The 20,487-nt window shown below is 44.5% G+C and overlaps 1 protein-coding gene across 1 annotated transcript in view; it reads right to left on the bottom strand.

Annotated features, from left to right (window-relative positions):
• LOC147705980 (protein-glutamine gamma-glutamyltransferase E-like) overlaps positions 1-12,400 on the bottom strand; it is a 101,775-nt gene extending 89,375 nt beyond the window's left edge. Inside the window, exon 1 of the mRNA XM_086932436.1 lies at positions 12,260-12,400. Within this exon, the coding sequence (XP_086788562.1) occupies positions 12,260-12,266 (7 nt within the window). The 5' untranslated portion in view covers positions 12,267-12,400. The remainder of the gene's footprint in view (positions 1-12,259) is intronic.
• Positions 12,401-20,487: the final 8,087 nt, after the last annotated feature.

Raw genomic sequence — 20,487 nt, 5'->3', positions numbered from 1 at the left:
GCAGTGAAATCTCATAGATTTCACTGCGTCACTTCTACGACCCTTCCTTGCGTCAATACGCCCCCCTTGCATACATCATACCAGGAGCAGGTATAATGTGGCGCAGGGGTTTACAAAGTGACGCATCTCCCTAGATGCGTCACTTTGTAAATATGGCGCAACAAGGCGCATTTTTTACGCCCCTGGTGCGTCACAAAAAGTGACGCACCGGCGGCGTAAAAGTGACGCAGATCCTCATAAGTGAGGCCCCTGGTGTTTTTTGTTACATTGATACACCAGGACTGGTGCAAGTCTTTTCAGTGCTCCATTCAAATAAAAAAATAAATACCTGCAGACAGCCCTCCTGGCATTTAATGCGCCTTTGTAGGCTTATTTCCATAATTATGCACCTCCACTGGGTGGAGCCATAAAGCTGCTGCCTTTTTTTGCCCTATGGAACCTCTGACATGGAAAACAGTGGCAGTTATAATGACACAGATATCCCTTTCTATAAATCTTGGTCTTCTTCCTCACATTCCTACTTCTGAGCACCTCAATAAAAATAAACACAGGGAGGACCAGATCAATGTGCTAATGTAGGTTGTTTTTAAAGGAAAAGGTTGCATGAAAATAAAAATAACAGGCATGCATTTGCACAGGTTCCAAGAGAGAAAGTTTTTGTATTCCCGAGGATAACAGAAATGTGACTGGCTCTTGCAAGACCTGCTTGGTAGAGTAAGGGCTTTGATGTGGAAGACTAGGACTCAGAAGGGGAGATTTACCATTTTTTAAGTAGCGCCCAGCAGCATCCGCAAATGCTGCGCTGCATGAAAAGGAGAGGGGGGTGCACCCAATTTACTAAAATAAGGCACTCTCTTCCCCTCTCCCTTGCGCCGGCGCAAAAATCAGCTGCTGTGCGCCACGCAGACACCTTTGCCTAATAGTGCAATGGTGTCTCCGTGAGTCCAGAAAATGTTTTGTACTGGGGTGGAACCCATCCAGTACAAAATACTATGCTTAGATTACCTTAAAAGGATTTTTCCCACTTTGTATGTGTGCTGTACAGTGCAGCACACATGCAAAGTCAGAAAAGGAAGAGGAAATGAAAGCCTTTCTCCTTCCTTGTGCCTATTTTGAAAAGTCACAGGGGCATATTACCAACAACTAGCGATAATTATCGCTATGTTGGCTTAGCGGCAATATTTTTATTGCTGAGGCGCGGTGATTTTTATCGCTTAAGAACCTTGCTATTATCAAGGTTTATCTCCTAAGCGATAAAAATCGGACGAAATGCATGAATATCGCTGAAAAGTCCGCGATATTCATGCATTACCGAGCTAATGCTCTTAGCCATGTTTTCCACCTACCATTGGATAACAAGGCTAAGAACTGCTCTGGGGCAGGTGTTAGCTTTTGGAGATAATCGCGCTTAGCGCGAATATCTCCAAAAGTTGGTAATAGGAGATAGCGATGTTAGCGACTGTTTCCAGACGCTAACATCTTGGCACGCCCACTTTGCATGTCATTAGTGATAAATATCACTGACATGCAAAGCGGGGCCCAAGATGGTCGCTATCTCCTACTAGCTGTCGCTAACTGGTGTTAGCGACAGCTAGGTAATAGGGAGATCATTTTATCTCCGCTTTCTTGGCTTTTAAAGCCAAAAAAGCGGAGATAAACCCCCTTGATGATATGCCCCACAGTTTTCTCATGCTAAACCCTGTTTACTTTGTTTAGTAAAGGGAGTTTAGCGTGAGAAACTATGGGTGGTTGCATGGGAATGCCCATGGCGCTTAAAAATGCACCGCAGGGCTATGGGCTGCTTTGCATTACTTTTAGCACTGGAAAGAAAATCGGGAAAAAAGATTTTGCACCAATATGTGTCATTTTTATGACACAAAAACGGAGTAACATCTTAGTAAATCTCCCCCAATGTAACTTAAGATCACTAGTAAGGAATCAGAAAATTTACGAAAACTGCTTATTCTGCAAATTACTAAAGCATCCCTGAAAAATACAAGATGCTGTGTCAGAACCAAAAGCTTCGGTTCACATAAGGCCATTCATATTTGAAAAACTATTTCCGAATTAGCTGCCAATGTTTATTCACTGTGAAGCAATATGTAACTATGCACTCCAAAGGTATGTCTTAAAAGCCCAAGGCCTGATGCGCATTAGAACAGGCATCAGTATTAGCTGCCAAGTCAAGCCTTATCGCGTAATAAAGAGGGTGTGGCTGTAGTTACAACAGCACGTGCAGTGCTTCAAGGCTTAGATGCGATAGGGAACTAGAGCATTAAAATTACTGTTGCCTTTTACTACCCAGCTGGTGGCAAACGGCTCATTTTACTTTTATTAGGATCCACGGAACCAGTGTCGTGCCGCAACAGAAGCATCTTTTGGCACAACTCTTGGTGCACAGCTTTTCCCGAATATGGGTGTGTAAAGCATTTATGATGCAACCCAAGTCTTGCGTAAATCCTGATTATTGACCAACCCATGGTTCACTGAGTATATTGCTTCTCATATGTTTATGGCCCAATTGATGGGCATATCATCAAGGGTAACTTAATCAACTGGGAGGGATGAAGAATTTACAGTGTCTGTTTCTTTCCCCAAAATTGTTCAGTTTGCAATCAACAAAATTGGACACTTGTTACACTGTTCGACTTTTGGTTCAGTGCAAATAAGGAAACCCTCATAGAAGTCAATGTATATTTGAGATTAGCGGTATATTAGCTTCATCCGCCCCACATTGACATTCATGCAGTTATCATCGGGTTTTTCCTCTTGGTGTGTACTGCTAGCCTCATCCAGAGGCACCTCCAGTCTCGAGTGCAGTGTCCAGAGACAAAAAGGATTTTCCAAAAGGATTGGGTAAAAATGAAAAAGAGAGCCCGAAAATGTTTTAATATTGGCCAAACTTCACATTATTAAAAATTTTGGATACTCATTCATAAGCCAAGTTACGGGGCTATATAGTATTACTGGAATGATATTGTCGACATGTTTCAGCTCTATTGGGCCAGGCGGTCTGTAGAGCTTTCGTCAGGACTTACAAAGGGGTTGGTACAAACAAACATATAAAAAGTTACTCACACGAATTGTGCGGTAATCCCACACCTCAATGCATTGATTTGAGTATTGTATTCTTCTTGATCTGTCGTGATTACGACTTCTACTTCCTACAGGGGTACCTTCAATCGCCACAGAGCCGCATGGAGTCCTTCCTCCTGCCTTGTGCTGACTCTGCCCCCGGAGAAAAAGCCTTCACAACTTGGCCTATTCCTTTTGCAGAACTGAGGGAGCTCCAGCTAAGGCTTTCAGCAGTGCAGGATTCAATAAAAAATCTTAAAGGTTATTTGCTATTGTTCAATTACTTTAACACCTAGCATCCACTCATGTAATCATCTTGTTACGTGTCTGTCAGATTTTTAAACAGTTTACTGCACATGGGAATATTTTCATTTTCCTTAACTGGAAATTTGTCAATCACACCAAAGGCATTGATTGATAGGTGGTGGGAAAATGTTCTCGCTTACACCAAAATCTTAAAATACAATAATAAATAATTTATTTTCACAATTTGTATGATCCAGTTTTGAATCTAAGTACCAGGACGTTTACAACACTTCAAAAAGAACACTGCCAATAATGGATAGATTTTGTGATTTACCTAAATATAGCTGCCTGTATCTGGGAGCCAAAGCTACAAATTAACCCTGCACCCGAGAAACGTGTATTCGATTTATATAGCTACCATAGTACAGCTTATTCAAATAATGAAGAAAAATATTGCAAACAGAATAACTTCCCAGACGAAAATATCAAACAGACGTATGTCTTGATTGTAGTTACAGTAAATCTTTTATTGCAAATCACTTGTCCTTTTTAAATTCACCACAAAATTGGTTTGCCAACGCGTTTCATTCCTCTTGGGACTTCTTGAGGGCTTATTCAAGTGCTGGTTCTGATGTTGATAGTAAGTATGGCTCCAAGCCAACCTTAGCAGCAACATTGGGGAAACTGTGTATTGGTGTTGGTCTTAACGTTATCGCTATTGCATAGCGTTATTTCTCTCTAGATGCCAGAAGGTCGATCTTATTTTATAGTGATTTCGGGAATGATCATTACTTCAAATTGTGAGTTCACATCTCATTTCATTTCAATGGTCCAGGGTAAATGACCAGACGTATCTTGTGTGCTTCCTATTATCAAAAAAATGATGAAGTTCATCCTCATTACCCGTAATTAGTCTGTGCGGTAGATTGCCTTTCTCTGACAATAATATCATCCTGTGGCTGAGTGTGTTCAAGTCTCTTCAAAAGGTCAATAATGCAATGTCACATTAAGCCAAGAAGGGCTTATACGTTTTTAACTATGCAAAAAGAAAGGGGTAGACTTGCGCTTCCAAACATAAGACTATATTATTGGGTTATTACTCTTTTGAGTAATCTAACCCTTACTGGAGAAAAACCAAGAGAAAGAACTTTAATGGATATACCGACATCGACCAAACTTTTAATGGGTGAAAAGGCATGGGGGTTCCTGAAAGACTGTCATTACAAGAAGGTACACTCTAAGACACTGGCTGGTGGATTTAAGGTATTGAAATCAATTCGCAAAATGCTTGGATTAGGCCAATTAAACTGTTATACACCAATTAGCAATAATCATAATATGCCAGAAATTTTTAGAGACTCTATAGCTAAAAATTAGCATGAAAAAGGCCTATCTAAACTGGGGAATTCTACTCAACAACAGGCATAGATTTGTTTGAAAATTTGAGGGAATCGTATGATCTAGAAAGGATGCATTTTTTTAAATACCTTCAAATCCAGGACTTCTTAAGTAAAAAGTTTGGAGGCGCGAGTGGTTTTAGCAATAATTATATTATAGACAATGAGAGAGAGATTGAACCACCGCCTATTAGAGCTATTTATAAGTTATTTAATCAACTAATGCCAGATGATTTAGAAGTTCATGCAAGAAGGTGGAAAGAAGAAATAGGAATCTCTGAAGAATTATTCAATCACTCAATAGAACTAGTGCAAAATATTTTAATTCCGGCCCGACTCCAGGCCTATTACTATAAATCCTGCTTCTCACTTTATTATACTCCAAAGAAAATAGCAAAATGGGGGACAGGGAGAGGGATTTTAAATCCTAGCTGGTCATTATATCAGGCGGATTTAAACCATATGTTTGCCACATGTAGTGGTTTAAATGACTTAACACAAGATATTTCAACTTTTTTTAGGGAAATGCTTGCGAATGATATTGTCCTCTCTCCATCTTTGATTGGATTAGGGGTCAACTCAGATCTACAAGGGAAATTAGGAGAAAAATTGCTGTTTATCAGTAGGGCAATACAATGAATATGCCTGGCTGCTGCTTGGTTGGATCCTTCCCCTCCAACTTTTTATCAATGGTGGCATATAGAAAGTAGGATGTGGTGAAAGAGTTTTACAAAAATGATGATATTGGTCAGTGGTTCAGAGCCTATGAGGTAGCCATGTCTTCCCACCGGGTCCCTGAGAGAGATTCGGGAGCGGGGTTGTGGGGAAGGTTCCTTAGTGAGGGGTGGGATACATTGTTAGACCTGTCTTCTGAAGTACACAATTCATACAGCCACATGAAAGATGCATTGATGTCTAGATATGGTTTGACACCTGAGCTCTATAGGCAGAGGTTCAGGAAATGCAAAAAGTTAGAAAACAGTACTTGGGTTGAATATGTCTCTTTCTTTTGCAGAGCATTGGATAGTTGGGTAAAGGGCAGCAAGGTTAATGATTTTCAAGGTCTCTTTGATTTGATTGCATGGGAGCACTTGTCTGATAATGGGTTTCCAGAGCTGCGCCAGCATTTGATAGATAGCAAGCTGACTAACCCTAGGAAGCTTGCTGAGGAGGCAGACCGCTGGGTCAGTACCAGGGTCCACAAGGATAACATAGGAGACTCAGCCAAAGGTGGGCAGGGTCCCCAGCAGAAGAGTGGGGGGAAAAGGGTAAACAGAAGGAGTTCCGCAAAGGGCCCCAAAGTATTCCCCAAGGTAACCCTGTGAAAGGTTCCCAGCCTCCCCCTGAGAGAAAGCAAGGGGCCTGACAGGTAGTCCTGTTCCCCAGGGGACCATGAAATGTTACAGGTGTGGTGACCTGGGTCATAAGCCGAATGATACCAGGTGCTGCCTGTTTGGTAAACAAGCACCCACTGGTGCTCCGCCCCGGCAGATGGCTAGTGTCGCCTTGGGGTAAGAGATTGATGTCCAAGGTGGGTGGGGTCCCGCACAAATGACCCTTGTCCCTTTAGGAGACTGTGAGACGGTCTCAGAATCTCAGCTACCCAGGAACACTAAGAAATATGGGCAGCGAGTGACCGTCAATGGCCAAAGGTGGAGGCTCTTAGAGACACAGGAGCCAGTGTGACAGCTGTCAGGTGTCACCTGGTGACTCAAGAGCAGATTGTCCCACATGCATTTTGCTGAGTTGTTAATGCCGACAACACAGAGAGTCATTGTCCAATGGCTCAAGTTCCCTTTGAGTGGGGGGATCTCTTGTACTGTTCAGTTAGCTGTGAGGCCCGCCATGCCTGTTGACTGTTTGTTGGGAAATTATTTGGAGAGCTCCCCTCGGGAAAAAATGGAGATAACAACTCACATAAAGATGGTTGGACTGCCTGACTGGGCGTGTGTGACCACCCGGTCAATGTTAGCCAGTCGGGGTTCTCAAGAGGACCTGGAGCCTGAGAGGGAGGCTCAGGAACCTGCCGAAGAAAGAAGTGGTGAGCGGCATGGGAAACCGGCCCCTGAAGTTCCCACGGCCCAGGAGGAGGTAGACCCTGAGGGGGATGCCCTAGAGCCTACCGGGGAGCAGATAGCTGAACTGGGAGACCTGCTTGAGCTGACTCATTGGCAGCAAGAAGGAGGTCCCTCAAGGGAAGACTTTTGCAAGGAGCAGAAAGAATGCCCTTCTCGTGTGGGGTTGCGGCAACAGGCTGTAAGCCAGGCAACAGGTGATCAGCCAGGATCACATTGGATCTTCTGGGAGAATGGTCTCCTGTATAGTGAGCCTAAGGTTGCTGAACCCAGGTCAGCCCGTGTGCTGGTGGTACCCCAGAAGTTCAGAGCCTTCCTACTGGGGCTGGGTCATGATGTGCCATTAGCAGGACATTTCAGGTCCAACAAGACCTTTGAGAGGCTTGTCACCACCTTTCATTGGCCCCAAATGCGCCAGAGTTCTGCCAGGCATGTGGAAAGAGTGGGAGGAAGCACAAGGCTCCTCTCCAGCCATTCCCTGTGGTCAGTACCCCCTTTGAGCGGGTGGGGATTGACATTGTGGGGCCACTGGACCCCAAGACAGCCATGGGCAACAAGTTCATCCTGGTGTTGGTGGACCATGCCACCCGGTACCCGGAAGCCATACCTCTGAGGACAGTGACGGCCCCCGTGGTGGGACGAGCACTGATGGGAATTTTCTCCCGAGTGGGATTCCCTCGCGAGGTAGTTTCTGACCGGGGCCCCAACTTCATTTCCAAGTATATGAAGTCCCTGTGGCAGGAGTGCGGTGTAACTTACAAGTTGAGCACTCCTTACCACCCCCAAGGAAATGAGCTGGTTGAAAGGTTCAAACGTACCCTGAAGGGCATGATAATGGGTCTTGAAGAACCCATGAGGCGTAAGTGGGACGTCCTCTTACCGTGCCTACTGTTTGCATACCGGGAGGTGCCACAGAAATCTCTAGGGTTTAGTCCCTTTGAGCCTCTCTATAGACACCCGGCCAGAGGACCTCTGAGTCTGGTTAAAGAAGGCTGGGAGCAATCTCCCAGGAAACCTCCCCAGGATGTATATAGCTACATGCTGGCTTTCAGAAACCAAACCAGGCGCTTCAGTGTACTCGCTCAGGCGAATCTGGAAGCCAGCCAGGAGGAGATGAAGCGCTGGTATGACCAAAATGCCACTCTGGTAGAGCTTCAGCCTGGACAGAAGGTGTGGGTCATGGCCCCAGTGGAGCTCTGTGCACTCCAAGATAAGTGGACCGGACCTTTTGAGGTTGTGGAGCGCAAGAGTCCAGTTACCTACTTGGTGGACTTGCGGTCTCCTAGAAACCCCTTGAGGGTCCTACATGTCAACCGCCTTAAGCCCCACTTAGAGAAGTCTGAAGTGGGCATGCTCTTGGCAACAGATGCTGGGATGGAGGAGGAGACTGAGCCAATTCCTGACCTCCTGTCAGCCTCGGAGCAAGATGGGTCAGTGGATGGTGTTAACCTCTCTTCCACCCTGACCCCTGAGCAACAGAATGACTGCCGCCAGTTGCTGGGACAGTTTTCTGATATGTTTTCCCTGGTTCCTGATGTCACAGATTGGTGCATCCATGATGTGGACACAGGAGACAGCTTACCTGTGAAGCACAAGTCTTACAGCGTAACTGACAGGGTGAGGGCTCGCATTAAAGAGGAGGTCTCAAAGATGCTTGCACTTGGGGTGATTGAATCATCTAGCAGTCCTTGGGCCAGCCCAGTGGTCTTGGTCCCGAAGGCTGCAGCACAGGGTGCCACACCAGAACTCCGGTTCTGGGTGGACTACCGAGGGCTCAATTCAGTCACGAAGACTTACGCACACCCCATCTCCATAGCTGATGAGCTCATTGATCAGCTAGGGGCTGCACGGTACCTCAGCACGTTTGATTTGAAGTCTGGATACTGGCAGATTGCCTTGACTGAGGGGTCAAAGGAGAAGTCAGCATTCTCCACACCAGATGGACATTTCCAGTTCCGTGTTATGCCTTTTGGGATGAAGCATGCCCCTGTCACCTTTCAGAGGTTGGTCAAGCAGGTGTTGGTTGGACTGGAGAAATTCAGTGCTGCCTACCTGGATGACATTGCAGTGCTCAGTGTCAGTTGGGAGGAACATCTGCGCCACCTCTTGGAAGTGTTGTTGGCACTGCGGAGAGCAAGCCTCATGATCAAGGCGAGTAAGTGCCAGATTGGGCAGGGTTCTGTGGTGTACTTGGGACACCAAGTTGGGAGCGGTCAGGTGGCGCCCCTCCAACCCAAGATTGAATCCATCCTGGCTTGGAAACTGCCCAAAACCCAGACAGAGGTGAGAGCCTTCTTAGGTCTCACAGGGTATTACAGGAGGTTTGTTAAGGAGTATGGCAATATTGTTGCACCCATGACAGAGCTGACTTCCAGGAAGCAGCCCAAGAAAGTGATTTGGACTGACACCTGTCAGAAAGCCTTTGATGCCCTGAAAGCTGCCATGTGCACGGCACCCATGCTCCTGGCACCCAACTTCTCAAGAGAGTTCATTGCCCAGACAGATGCTTCAGAGCCTGGTGTGGGGGCTGTTTTGTCACAGATAAATGAGGAGGGCCTAGATCAACATGTAGCCTTTATCAGTAGAAGGTCACTTACACAGGAACAGAGGTGGAATGCTATTGAGCGTGAGGCATTTGCTGTGGTCTGGGCACTGAAGAAGCTGAGACCATACCTGTTTGGGACTCACTTCCGGCTTCAGACAGACCACAAACCACTCAGATGGTTGATACAGATGAGGGGTGAGAATCCAAACCTGTTGAGGTGGTCCCTTTCCCTACAGGTTATGGACTTTACAATGGTACACCGCCCTGGTACAGAACACGCCAACGCTGATGGTCTGTCCAGATTTTTCCACCTTAGTGAAGAGAACTCCCAGGAGTTAGGGTAGTTCTCCCCACTTTTCAGATGGAGGGGACACATGTTAGACCTGGCACCATTGGTGTGGGTCCCCCTTCCATTTTTGCTGTTGCCTCATGTATTTTTGCTGGTGTTAGATGCTTTGGGCACTGTGCCACTGCTATCCAAAGCCACAGTGCAAGTGCTCTGTACTGTAAATTGATGTACTAATCCGTGGTTCCATGTTTGACTATTTGGTTTACTTGTCAGACCCTAGTCTAGTGCACTGAGTGTGCCAGGGCGTGTAATCCTAATGCTGCTGGTGGGCCTGCAGCACTGGTTGTGCCACCCTCTGAAGCAGCCTTGTAAAATGTGTCTAAGGTCTGCCATTGCAGAGCCTGCGTGCAGTCTGGTACTGTCATGCTGACTGGGCAAGTGCACCCACTTCCCAGTCCCTAAACCTTCCCTTTTCTTCATATCAGTCACCCCTACGGTAGGCCCAAAGGCAGGGTGCATTGTAAGTATAAGGTAGGAAAAGCCCTGATGTGTGTGACATGTCCTAATAGTGAATTAGAGCCATTTTCGTTTTTCACTATTGCAAGGCTACCTGTTCTCCATAGGCCAGAATGAGCTTTTAGAATTGTTACAGTTTATAATCCTAACAGGCTCAGCGAACATGGTAGAAATTCGAGTTTAGAATGCCTGAAATCAGAATAATAAAATACATCTTTTAGTAAAGTTTATTTTAATATTCTGTTTTTGCAACTACCACTTTTAGAAAGTAGGTATTTGCTTGTCTAACCATTCAAACCTGCCTCTGCTGGGATGTGTATTCCTATGTCTGGTTTCTGTGAGTGACAGGGCTGGGGAATTTTTGTAGGTTGATATTTTTTACCTCAGGGAGGTGGCATACAACACTATGACTATAACCTTCAAAGTGAACACAAATGTACATGATCTGCAAAAACCTACAAAAATTAACACACATACTCTGAGAATGTTAAAAAAAACTGCACGATATTTTGAGGGAAACTTTTGAGACATGAAAAGTTTAAACATGAAAAAGGACCTCATCATGTGCACAAAAGCATCAGTATATTACCCCTTCAAGTACCAATGTTTTACAAAGACGGTACTACTTACCTACTTACTATGAGTTAAGTTTTGCCCACTCTCCTTGCACAGTGGCAAGTGCCTAATTTATTCAGGTAGAAAGCAGCATTCTTTCTGGCACAAAGACAACAAACTAACCAGAGGCTGTGGCAGCTAAACCAGTGTAACAGGGAGCTGAGCACCTCCTACACAATATGCTTAAGAAATGCAAACAAACCCACAGAGGAATCAGTCTGCCTACATACAGACCCACTTGTGGTATTCCTTGATCTAAATGAGATTGCAAACGGTAGCATATAAATAGTTTTCAATTTGATAAAAAAAATATAATAACAATAAATGAGTGCAAGGGACAAAGGGGCATATTTACATGGGGGTATCGCCACCAAAATGTCCCTTTTAACGACGTTCTGGTGGCAATATCCCCTTCTTATTTACAAAACAACATTAAGCAACTTAACATGTCTTAGTGCTACCTTGTAAATAAGGCGCCTTTTCACGCTTTCCTTAGCCTGAAAGGGGCATGCAATGGGTATTGCAGTAGGCGTTCTGCCACAACATCCATTGCTTCTTGATGCTGCCCCATATATACAAGGCTGGGGCAGCGCTCAAACTAAGACCAGACAATACCTGATCTTATTCTTGCGATATAAGGAGAAATTATTGTCTCCACATTTTTTGCTCTTTATATGTGTGCTGCATTCTGCAGCACACATAGTGACAGCAAATCGCCTTTCAAGATTATTTATGTGCAGGAAGGTGTCCCTTCCTGCACATAAGCAAGTGCCGCTGCTGCACAGGCACCCTTGCCACATGCGTCAAGGGTACCTGTGCTGTCACTACGCAGCTTTATTAGTGCCAGCACTAGGGGTAACATAGGAGTGCACTATATTTTGGTAAGCATGGCGCATCCCTGCGTTTTACAAATGTTGGAGCACGGCGTTACTAATTTTGGCGTAAAAGCGCTCTGACATTTTGTCGCAAATATCCCCCAAAGTTTTTCATAGGAGCCTCACAGCAGTGCTGCCAAATGCCAGGGGTACTTAACACCAAGGAAGCAAATCTTCTAATCCACCTCTTGCCTCTTTTTCCGCCACCTATGCTTCCTTCTTCTTTATCTCACTGTTAAAAGTGCTTCTTCAACCCTACCCTCAACCCCTGTCCAAGTCTTCATATCTGTCTCACTTTCACTCTCATGCTCCGGGTCAACGTTTGGTGATTCTAAATCAGAAGAGATCCCCAAAAATGAGTGACTGAGCCCTTCACCTGCAACCACCACCACCACAAATTAAGCAGTGTTAGTAAGGTACTTAATACATGTGATTATGTGTTTGCAATTAGCCACCCAGGGTCACATGGCATATAAAAATGTGGAGTCTCTAAAATGCGAACCAATGCCCACCACCTGCACAAATTAAGCAGTGCAGGATCCATGTCATGCTCATCGACTCATAAGAACCGCCCTTTGCCTAGTCAGGCCCTTGGATGGCATTCAGAAAGCTTCCATTGTACTCACCTGTCATATTTGCTGTCTATCTCTGACACTCTCTAGCACAGTCTCTTCCTCCCTTGCAGACAGGATTCGCGCGCAGTCTGAACACAAGTGGGGCAAAGCTGTTAATATTTATAGACTAAAATCTGAGGCCTCTCCTCCTATGCCATTTAACATGCAAACGAGCAAGAGCCGGGTGTTGCCGAATTGTTTCCCACAGCGTGTGATGATGTATCACACAGTTTCATGTCATTTCAGTTGCACAAGTTTTGGGAGAGGCCTCGCCACTCCTGCCAGGCAGCATTCATGTACAATGAAGAGTTGGTGATTTTGCTGAAACAGCGATGACTATCATGTTATATGCAGGAAGAGGAATACTTTATTTAAGGTTCCCTCGCCAAAGCTAGTTTTCCCCACATGAGGAACAGCCTTTGAATTTCTGCTGAATTACCTAATATATGTTTTGCTTAGCGACCAATTTAGAGTCCCTCCCTTTCTTGGACATTTTTGTCACAATGTTTCATTGACAGAAAGTATTTGATTTGGCAAAAAAACACCCAGGAAAATAGCATTTGTGCCTGGCATCCATTAGGAATTTATTTCCAATTACGCTAGACAATAATGTACAAAGTCAGCATTTGGGGCAATTTTTCTTGCAGTGCTCCTTTTCATCGCAATTTTTTGTGTGTGTAGAAAATGTCATACAAATAGCAATTAGGGGACATTTCAACACAAAAGCTCGGGGTCTGTGTGCTGTGTTCAAGATACACATGTTGTGGACTTTGTGTAAATCAATGTTGCTGCAGGCTAAACACTATATCGAAAATAGGTTCTTTGATGGCCCTTTACTATAAAGCTATACTCCAGAGACCAATCACAAATGTATGTTATAAGCACATTTCCAAACTGTTTTCCAATTTTTGCCATTTTAAGATTTTAGTCATAGCAACTTAATAAACTATCAATATTTTTGAAGTACACTTTGAGAAGACATTCAAGGCCTACTTTAAAAAAAAAATGTAAATTACATGTTAATTTACACCTGGAAGTAGGTGTACATAGACTTCAACTGTCTGGCAACTTGTTAACATTTTCAACCAACATGTGCGGTAATTTATGCATGATGAACTCTGGGATTCTCATTAAAACTTTTACGTCAATCCCAATTCAGCAAATTGGGACCGACTGTGAGTATTTCGGTAACACCTTGCTGCAGAGTCTCCCTTCCCCAAGTAGATTTCACTTGAAAAAAAAAATACTGAAATTTGCAGGAATAAAACGGGCCAAAACAGGAGAAAAACGCTGTAATTTGTTCGTACACACAAATTCCCTTGGAAATTCTGAAGTCTCAATTCTCTTCGTAGTCCCATATTTCTGGATTACAATACACAATGACATCTGTACTTTCTAGTGCAGGATTCTCAATGCAAAGTTTTTATGCACCTCTCATGAAGAGTAGCTAAGTGTACAGTATCCACAAGCACCGCTGGATTGCTTTTCCTAACTGTAAATGTGTATAGTAAACACTTGTTTTAACAAGAACATCTCTCCTTTTCACCTATAAAATCAGAAAAGTCATATAACTTATGTACTTCCTCTCGCTTTTGGGGGTGAAGTAAAACACAATTTATATTTTTTCCTGGGAGTCCCCATTCCACTTAGTCTATGAGTCATATTTTAATCTCAAATTGCAATTTACTGCCCCCCCATACCCCCCCCCCCGTTGCCGTACATAGTTTCTGCCTACTAAACGCAATAGATGTTCTAGCTTTACAAACATAAGTTAACATTTATGGACCTCATTTACGAGGTTTTGTTGTAGAGCAGCACCACCGGCCTTCCTGTTGTGCTGCCCTACGGCAAAAGAAAGGGCATGTATGCACCAAAAACAGCGCGTTCTTGTCCTTTTCCCCAACGCTGGTGCGCAATGGGCTGCCGTGCTTCAGGGCAGGCACCATTGCACCATGGTGCAAGGGTGCCTGCGTTGTGGGGATGATTATATTTGTGCAGGAATGGAAACCTTCCCGCACGAAAACAATCTCAAGAGGCTTTTTTTTCTTTCTCATAGAAAAAGGAAAAACAAGGAGAAATAAAGATATTTCTCCTCGTTGTGCCTCCCTTGGCCTCCACTTAGAAGGAGTAAGGTTTTGGGGCTGCATCAGATTTTCGATTTCTCGTCAATCTGGGTCAGTGTCAATAAACAATGGATGTTGCTGGGAATGCCCCCAGCAACATCCATTGAGAGCCCCTTTAATGCAGAAAACTGTGTTAAAGGGAACAATATTTAAAAGGCAGCAATAAGACAAAAAATGCGGTTTAGTGCTGCCTCGTAAAAATGGTGCTGGCCCCTGTGCCACGGAACGTCACAAAAAGTGATATTCTGGTGGCGCAGGAGGCCTCGTAAATGAGGCCCTAAACATTTTCAGAATATTTCCATGTGATGTCTGCATAGCTCAGACACACTCTACAATGCCTTGTATTACTCGGGTAATTTTTAAGGAGTGAGTCGAACTGTCCAGGAAAGGATTAGTGAACAGCCTGCCTGATTGTTCTTTTAGCAGTTAAGCAATGTGTGTATTTTAAACTTAATTCCTCACGCAAGGTGCCAGCAGAAGAGGCAATGAAATCATAGGAAGCTTTGGAGGTAAATAGCCATGATCTCATTTAGTTGTTCAAATAGGTGTATATATATATATATATATATATATATATATATATATATATATATATATATATATATATATATATATATATATATATATATATAACCCTCCAAATCCTCCCAAACTCCAGCAGAAGAACGAGACAGCACTCGAGGGGTAGAATACTTTCAACACGCTAGATTTTATTTAGCGGAGGGGCACACACAGACGAGTTTCGGCGTGCTGCCTTCGTCAGTGTGTGTTACACTGCGTTTACTGCCGACATTGTTTTTAAACATCATTCTGTCAATCCCACATTTTTCAGGACATGAACAGAGAAAGGGGACTTACACCATACACAGAATAGGGGCAGCCATCTTGTAATGTTTGTTATAAAGCAAAACAAATATTCACCATATATTTTGTAGACATTAAGCTCATAGATGAGCAGATGCCTTATTCTGATTATGGTATTTGTAGTTTACATAATCCAAAATGGAGATATATATATATTTTTTTATATATATATGCCCGTACACCCAGTCCAGAACTACAAGCTCCCAATCAGCTTGGAGCTCAAACACGGTGAGGAAGGAGGAGCTGACCCAGATTGCAGTGAGCAATTTAGTAGTTTATTTCATGAAGCTCGCCCGCCAGCACAACGTTTCGGCCTGCCCAGAGGCCTTGGTCACATGACACCAGCTTGGGAGGGAGTTCTATTTAAAGTGCAAGTGTTCTTAAAGCAGGGATTGCCATTGGTTAATTAAAATCGAGACATCAATGCCACAAAGAGAGGACTATAAAATACATAAATGTACAAACATCTCCGTATTTACAGCAAAAACAATGATTTACAAACACGTCATGTCAACACAGAGATTACTACTGAAAACGGAAAGTCTGTTTGTTTAAAATACAGTCAAATTCCTCAAAATCAATTGTGTATACATGATATTGCATTACACCCAATATTGAAATTACTCAATTCATCATGCTTAAATGCAGCTTCAATATTGTGCAAATACGCAGCGTTCAAAAAGTGTTAGTGCAAATTGGTTTTTTGTACTCTGAAGTGCTATGCTGACACCTAACATTTGGCATTTATCTATAGTACAAATGTTCAGTGGCTTGATCTTACAGATGGAATAATGTCCCAATAGACTCGTCTCTTCTGTTAAAACCCTTTACAACTACCCTGCCAGTGCAGCAAACGTGTGTAGTGAATGTGATACTTTATTAAAAAAGCATGTACCATTTTTTGTTTTTTTTATAAAAAAACACAGAATTAAATAAAAACAGGACTGCGGCAGTGCAACTGGCAGAAAAAATAGACCCAATTATGGTCACAAGGCCAAAAACCCAACTGACAAAATGGATGTGCCACCTGTCTCGACTGCCTGACAGCAGGCAAAGCCATGTTATTTCACAAGGTAGAGACAATGCATACCCATATATATATAATTTTTTTCACTGAAAAAACCATAGGTTTCAGGCACATTACAGTTAGAAATTAGCAGTTAAAAATCTTAGAAATTCACTGAAAAAAACATAGGTTTTAGGGAAAGTTATAGTTAGTTGGAGATTTCCCTTGTACAAAACCAGAGAAAGTTCCCCGTTACAGTTAGTTCGGCTAACTATAACTTGCGCCCCCGCAATGCACTGCTGATGACGCCACATATTACATCACTGATGACATGGTCACTGATATCACTGATGACATCTCAAATTACATATCTGATGACATTATCCAGTGACTGTATGTTCCTGTAAAGTTTAAATATGTTTACCATATATAGGGAAAGGCGTATTGAAGAATGAGTGGGTGTATAAGTATCTACATGGATGATTTAGTAGGTGCCTGACTGACTCTATAAGTGAGTGATTAAACGTATCTCACTGAATGCAAAAGTTAGTGACTAAACTGTGTGAATGTCTGCATCTGTCTGTTGGTGTGTAAGCGGCTACATGGGCTTGTGAATAGCTACATGACTGTCTATATGGGCTATTGATTAGTTGTCTGAGTATCTGTATGGGTGCCTGAGTGTTTATGTGGGTAGGGTGTGTGTGACTGTGCATAGATGTGTGAGTGGGTGATTCACTGGGTGCATGGTTTGAAGAGTGCATCTGTGATGGACTGTATGGGTGGGTGAGTGTGTGTATTAGTTGTGTTAGTAAGTGAATGTATATCTCAGTGGTATATGTGTGAGTAACTACATATGTGAAAGGCAGTATATATGTGTGTTGGAGTATATAAATGGCTGTAAGTGAGCGTGTGTGATTTTGAGAGTGGCTGAATGGATGAGTGTGTGCTTGTATCAGTGATTGTATCAGAGCATAAGAATGTGCTAGTATTTGTATGAGGGACTGAGCTGGTGTGTATAACTGTATAGGTGAGTAAATGGCAGTGTGTTTAATTACTTGCATGACTGACTAGGTGTGTGAGTACCTGTATGGATGAGTGGTGGTGTATGAGTGTTTATATAGGTGGGTGAGTGCATATTATAGTCTGTACTGAGTGACCATAAGTATGAGTGACTGTACGGTTGAGTGAGTGGATGTCTGCGTAAACCTAAGAATCAGTGAGTGTGTATGTAGTTATTGCTGTTGGAGTGTCTATGGTTTTGAGAAAGGCAGTCTGTAATTTAGAGTGGGTGTCTAAAAGGTTATATATTTGGGTGTGAGAAGATGCATCAAATTATCACATGGATGATGTCATCAGTGATGTCATTTGAGATGACATCAGTGATGTCATGAGTGATGTCACTGATCATGTCATGAGTGATGTAATATGTGACATCATCAGCACTGCATTGCGAGAGGCACGAGTTATAGTTAGCTGAACTAACTATAACTGGGGAATTTCTCTGGTTTTGTAGGAGTGAAATGTCCAACTAACTATAACTTTCCCTAAAACCTACGTTTTTTTCAATTAATTTCTAAGGTTTTTTAAATGCTAATTTCTAACTATACAATGTTTTAAGTTGGGGGATTAAGGCCCCTTGAATCCTGAGGGTCCCTGGGGTCTAACTAGCCCACCAGGTACCTGCAGTAAACGCCACAGAGCTGCGTTGCAGAGAGGTGTAAAAAGGGGCGTTGCCTGGACCACCTCTCTGCAACGCAGCCCTGTGGCGCTTACTGGAGGTAGCTGGTGGGCTAGTTGGCCCCCAAGAACCCCCAGGATTGAAGAGGAAATATTTCCCCAACTTACAACGCGCCACCGGCGTGTTTCCACACATGTCACCTCAGGCCCCCCCCTCCCTTCACCACTGTGCAAATGCATCCCCTGGCTCATTGTAAGTTGGGGAGTTAATTCCCCTTGAATGCTGAGGGTCCCTGTGGCGCGTTTGCAGAGTGTTGCTGGGAGGGGGCGGGGCCTCCGACACGATTGCAAGTGTTTTTTTAAGATTGTTTTTGGAAGGGGGCTGTGTAGGACCCCTTCTTCTTACAGTGTTTGGGCCCTGGGGATCCCATCCCCCAGGGCCTGACCCCCATTAAAAGAAATATGTATATATATAATGGGAAGGGGGCCGCGTGGGCCCCCCTCCTGTGGCCAATTCCGGGATCCCATACTCCAGGGCATGGGCCAACGTTTTTTTGATTATTATGGAGGGGGGCTGTGTGGCCCCCCTCCTCATGCCATTTATGGCCCTGAGGACCCCATCCCCCGGGGCCGGCCTTTGCGTGCTTTATTTATTTATTTATTTTTAAATATTATTTTGGAAGGGGGGTTGCGTGGCCCCCCTCCAGGGCCACTTCTGGCCCCGGAGACCCCATCCCCCGGTGCATGGCCAGTGTTTAAAAAAATAGTTATATATTTGGAGGGGGGCTGTGTGGCCCCCCTCGTCAGGCCATTTATGGCCCCGGGGACCCCATCCCCCGGGGCAAGCCTTTGCATAGCTTTTAATTTTTTTATTTATTAATGGGGTAGGGGGCAGCATAGACCCCCTCCCTGTCCATTTATGGCCCTGGGGACCCCATCCCCTGGGGCCTGGCCTCTCATTGGGGATCGTGGGGGGAGCCCCAATGCCCCCACGGTCCCTGCGGAAGCCAGCATTGCTTTTCCACATGGGGAGCTGCTACGATGCAGCTCCCCATGTGGAGAAAGCAATCTGATTTGAATTTTGGAAGAGAGAGCAGGTTTCCTGCTCTCTCTTTCAAAATCCAAACCACAGTTTGCTATATTTATGATATGTACACATGTGCAAACAGCGAAGTATGTTGTCACTCTCCATTAATTTAAAGATGTATTTCTAAGGGAAATTGCAGTATCAATTCACTCAAAAGAGGCTAACCCTGAAACGCGTTGTCTTGGTGCAAATTAAAGTAATTGTGCAAGTAATCCCTGGTGTGCCGCTTAATTTCTTGTCTGGAGCTCTGGAGGAGAAGTCTTGGTGATTACACATTATGGCGGCTGCCGCCACAGCAGGCACTGACGCCATTGGAGGGTGAACTGCAATAGCAGCATTTGAAGCAATTGAAACATTGTTGCAGTTCCCGCCATTCCGGATTTTAATTGAAAGAAGAAAAACAGCGGTAAGCGGAGGCAGCGTGTGTGGGGGGGAGGAAGAAGAGCGCTGTTTCCCCTAGAAGTGGTAGTGGGCGCTCCCAGAGGGCCTGTGGGCCCAAAAACATTTTGGGGAAGGATCAGAGAATCTGTGGTAAAATTAAGAAAACAACATATGGGTAGCCCATGGGGATGGTGCATTTTTTATTTAGGGTGAGGCCTCTAGCCTCAAGACTCTAAAAGGTCCTGGGGACCACATACCCTGGTGCCTTCTCTTAAATAAAGGAGAGTGGGGCATGCAGTCACCCTGTGCAAGCCTAAAAAGTCCCAGGGACCTCATCCCAGGATGTGTAAAAAACATAAAGGTGGGGGAGTGGGGCACGCGTACCCACTCCCCAAACCTCTAAGTGACCCCAGGAGCCCCATCTCAGGGTTCATATTATAATAATGGAGAAGGTGAGTGCATGGCTCCCCTCAACAAAAACCTTTGAAATGGGGGAAGGCCACAAGGCCTCCTCCAAAAGCCATGCAATGGCCCCTAGACTCCATCCCTGGAGCCGGCCCAGGTGAAGTGTCCCAGGATCCCTGACACTAACCCGAGGATACCATGTATTTCCCTGCCCACATGAACAGGGGCAGCGCAATGTTCTTCCACCCCATCTTGCCTGGAGGGAGAACAAAAATGTTCTCTGTACTGTTATTTGCTCTCACCCAATAGGAGAAAAAGAGAAGCTGCCACATCAGGATAGAAGAAATGCCTGCTCCCATCGCTCGTGCAATAGGTGCTAGCAGGGAGTCTCCACCATAGCCTCAATGAAGGACCAGCCATGGGGTGACTTGGGTTGGCACCAGGGCATCCCACTTTAAAATAAAAAAAAACAGCTCCAACAGGAGCAGGGAGCTGGGGACAGCAGGACCGTGGGGCTCTCATCCCAGGTCCCATCAAACATAAAGGTGTGGGGTGACCCCGATAGGCACAAGAGCACCCCTTTAGATAATTATATTCCTAAAATTGGCAGCTGCTACATGGCCCCATTACATGGGCACGCTTGCAGTGATCTAGCGGGGGCCCTGAGGCTTCCCCCTACTCAGGCCCCTGTAATTGT

This window comes from Lissotriton vulgaris, chromosome 7 (genome assembly GCF_964263255.1).
Source record: "Lissotriton vulgaris chromosome 7, aLisVul1.2, whole genome shotgun sequence".
NCBI lineage: Eukaryota > Metazoa > Chordata > Amphibia > Caudata > Salamandridae > Lissotriton > Lissotriton vulgaris.
Note: the sequence above shows the minus strand (reverse complement) of the source record. Positions and strands in the feature narration are given on the sequence as shown.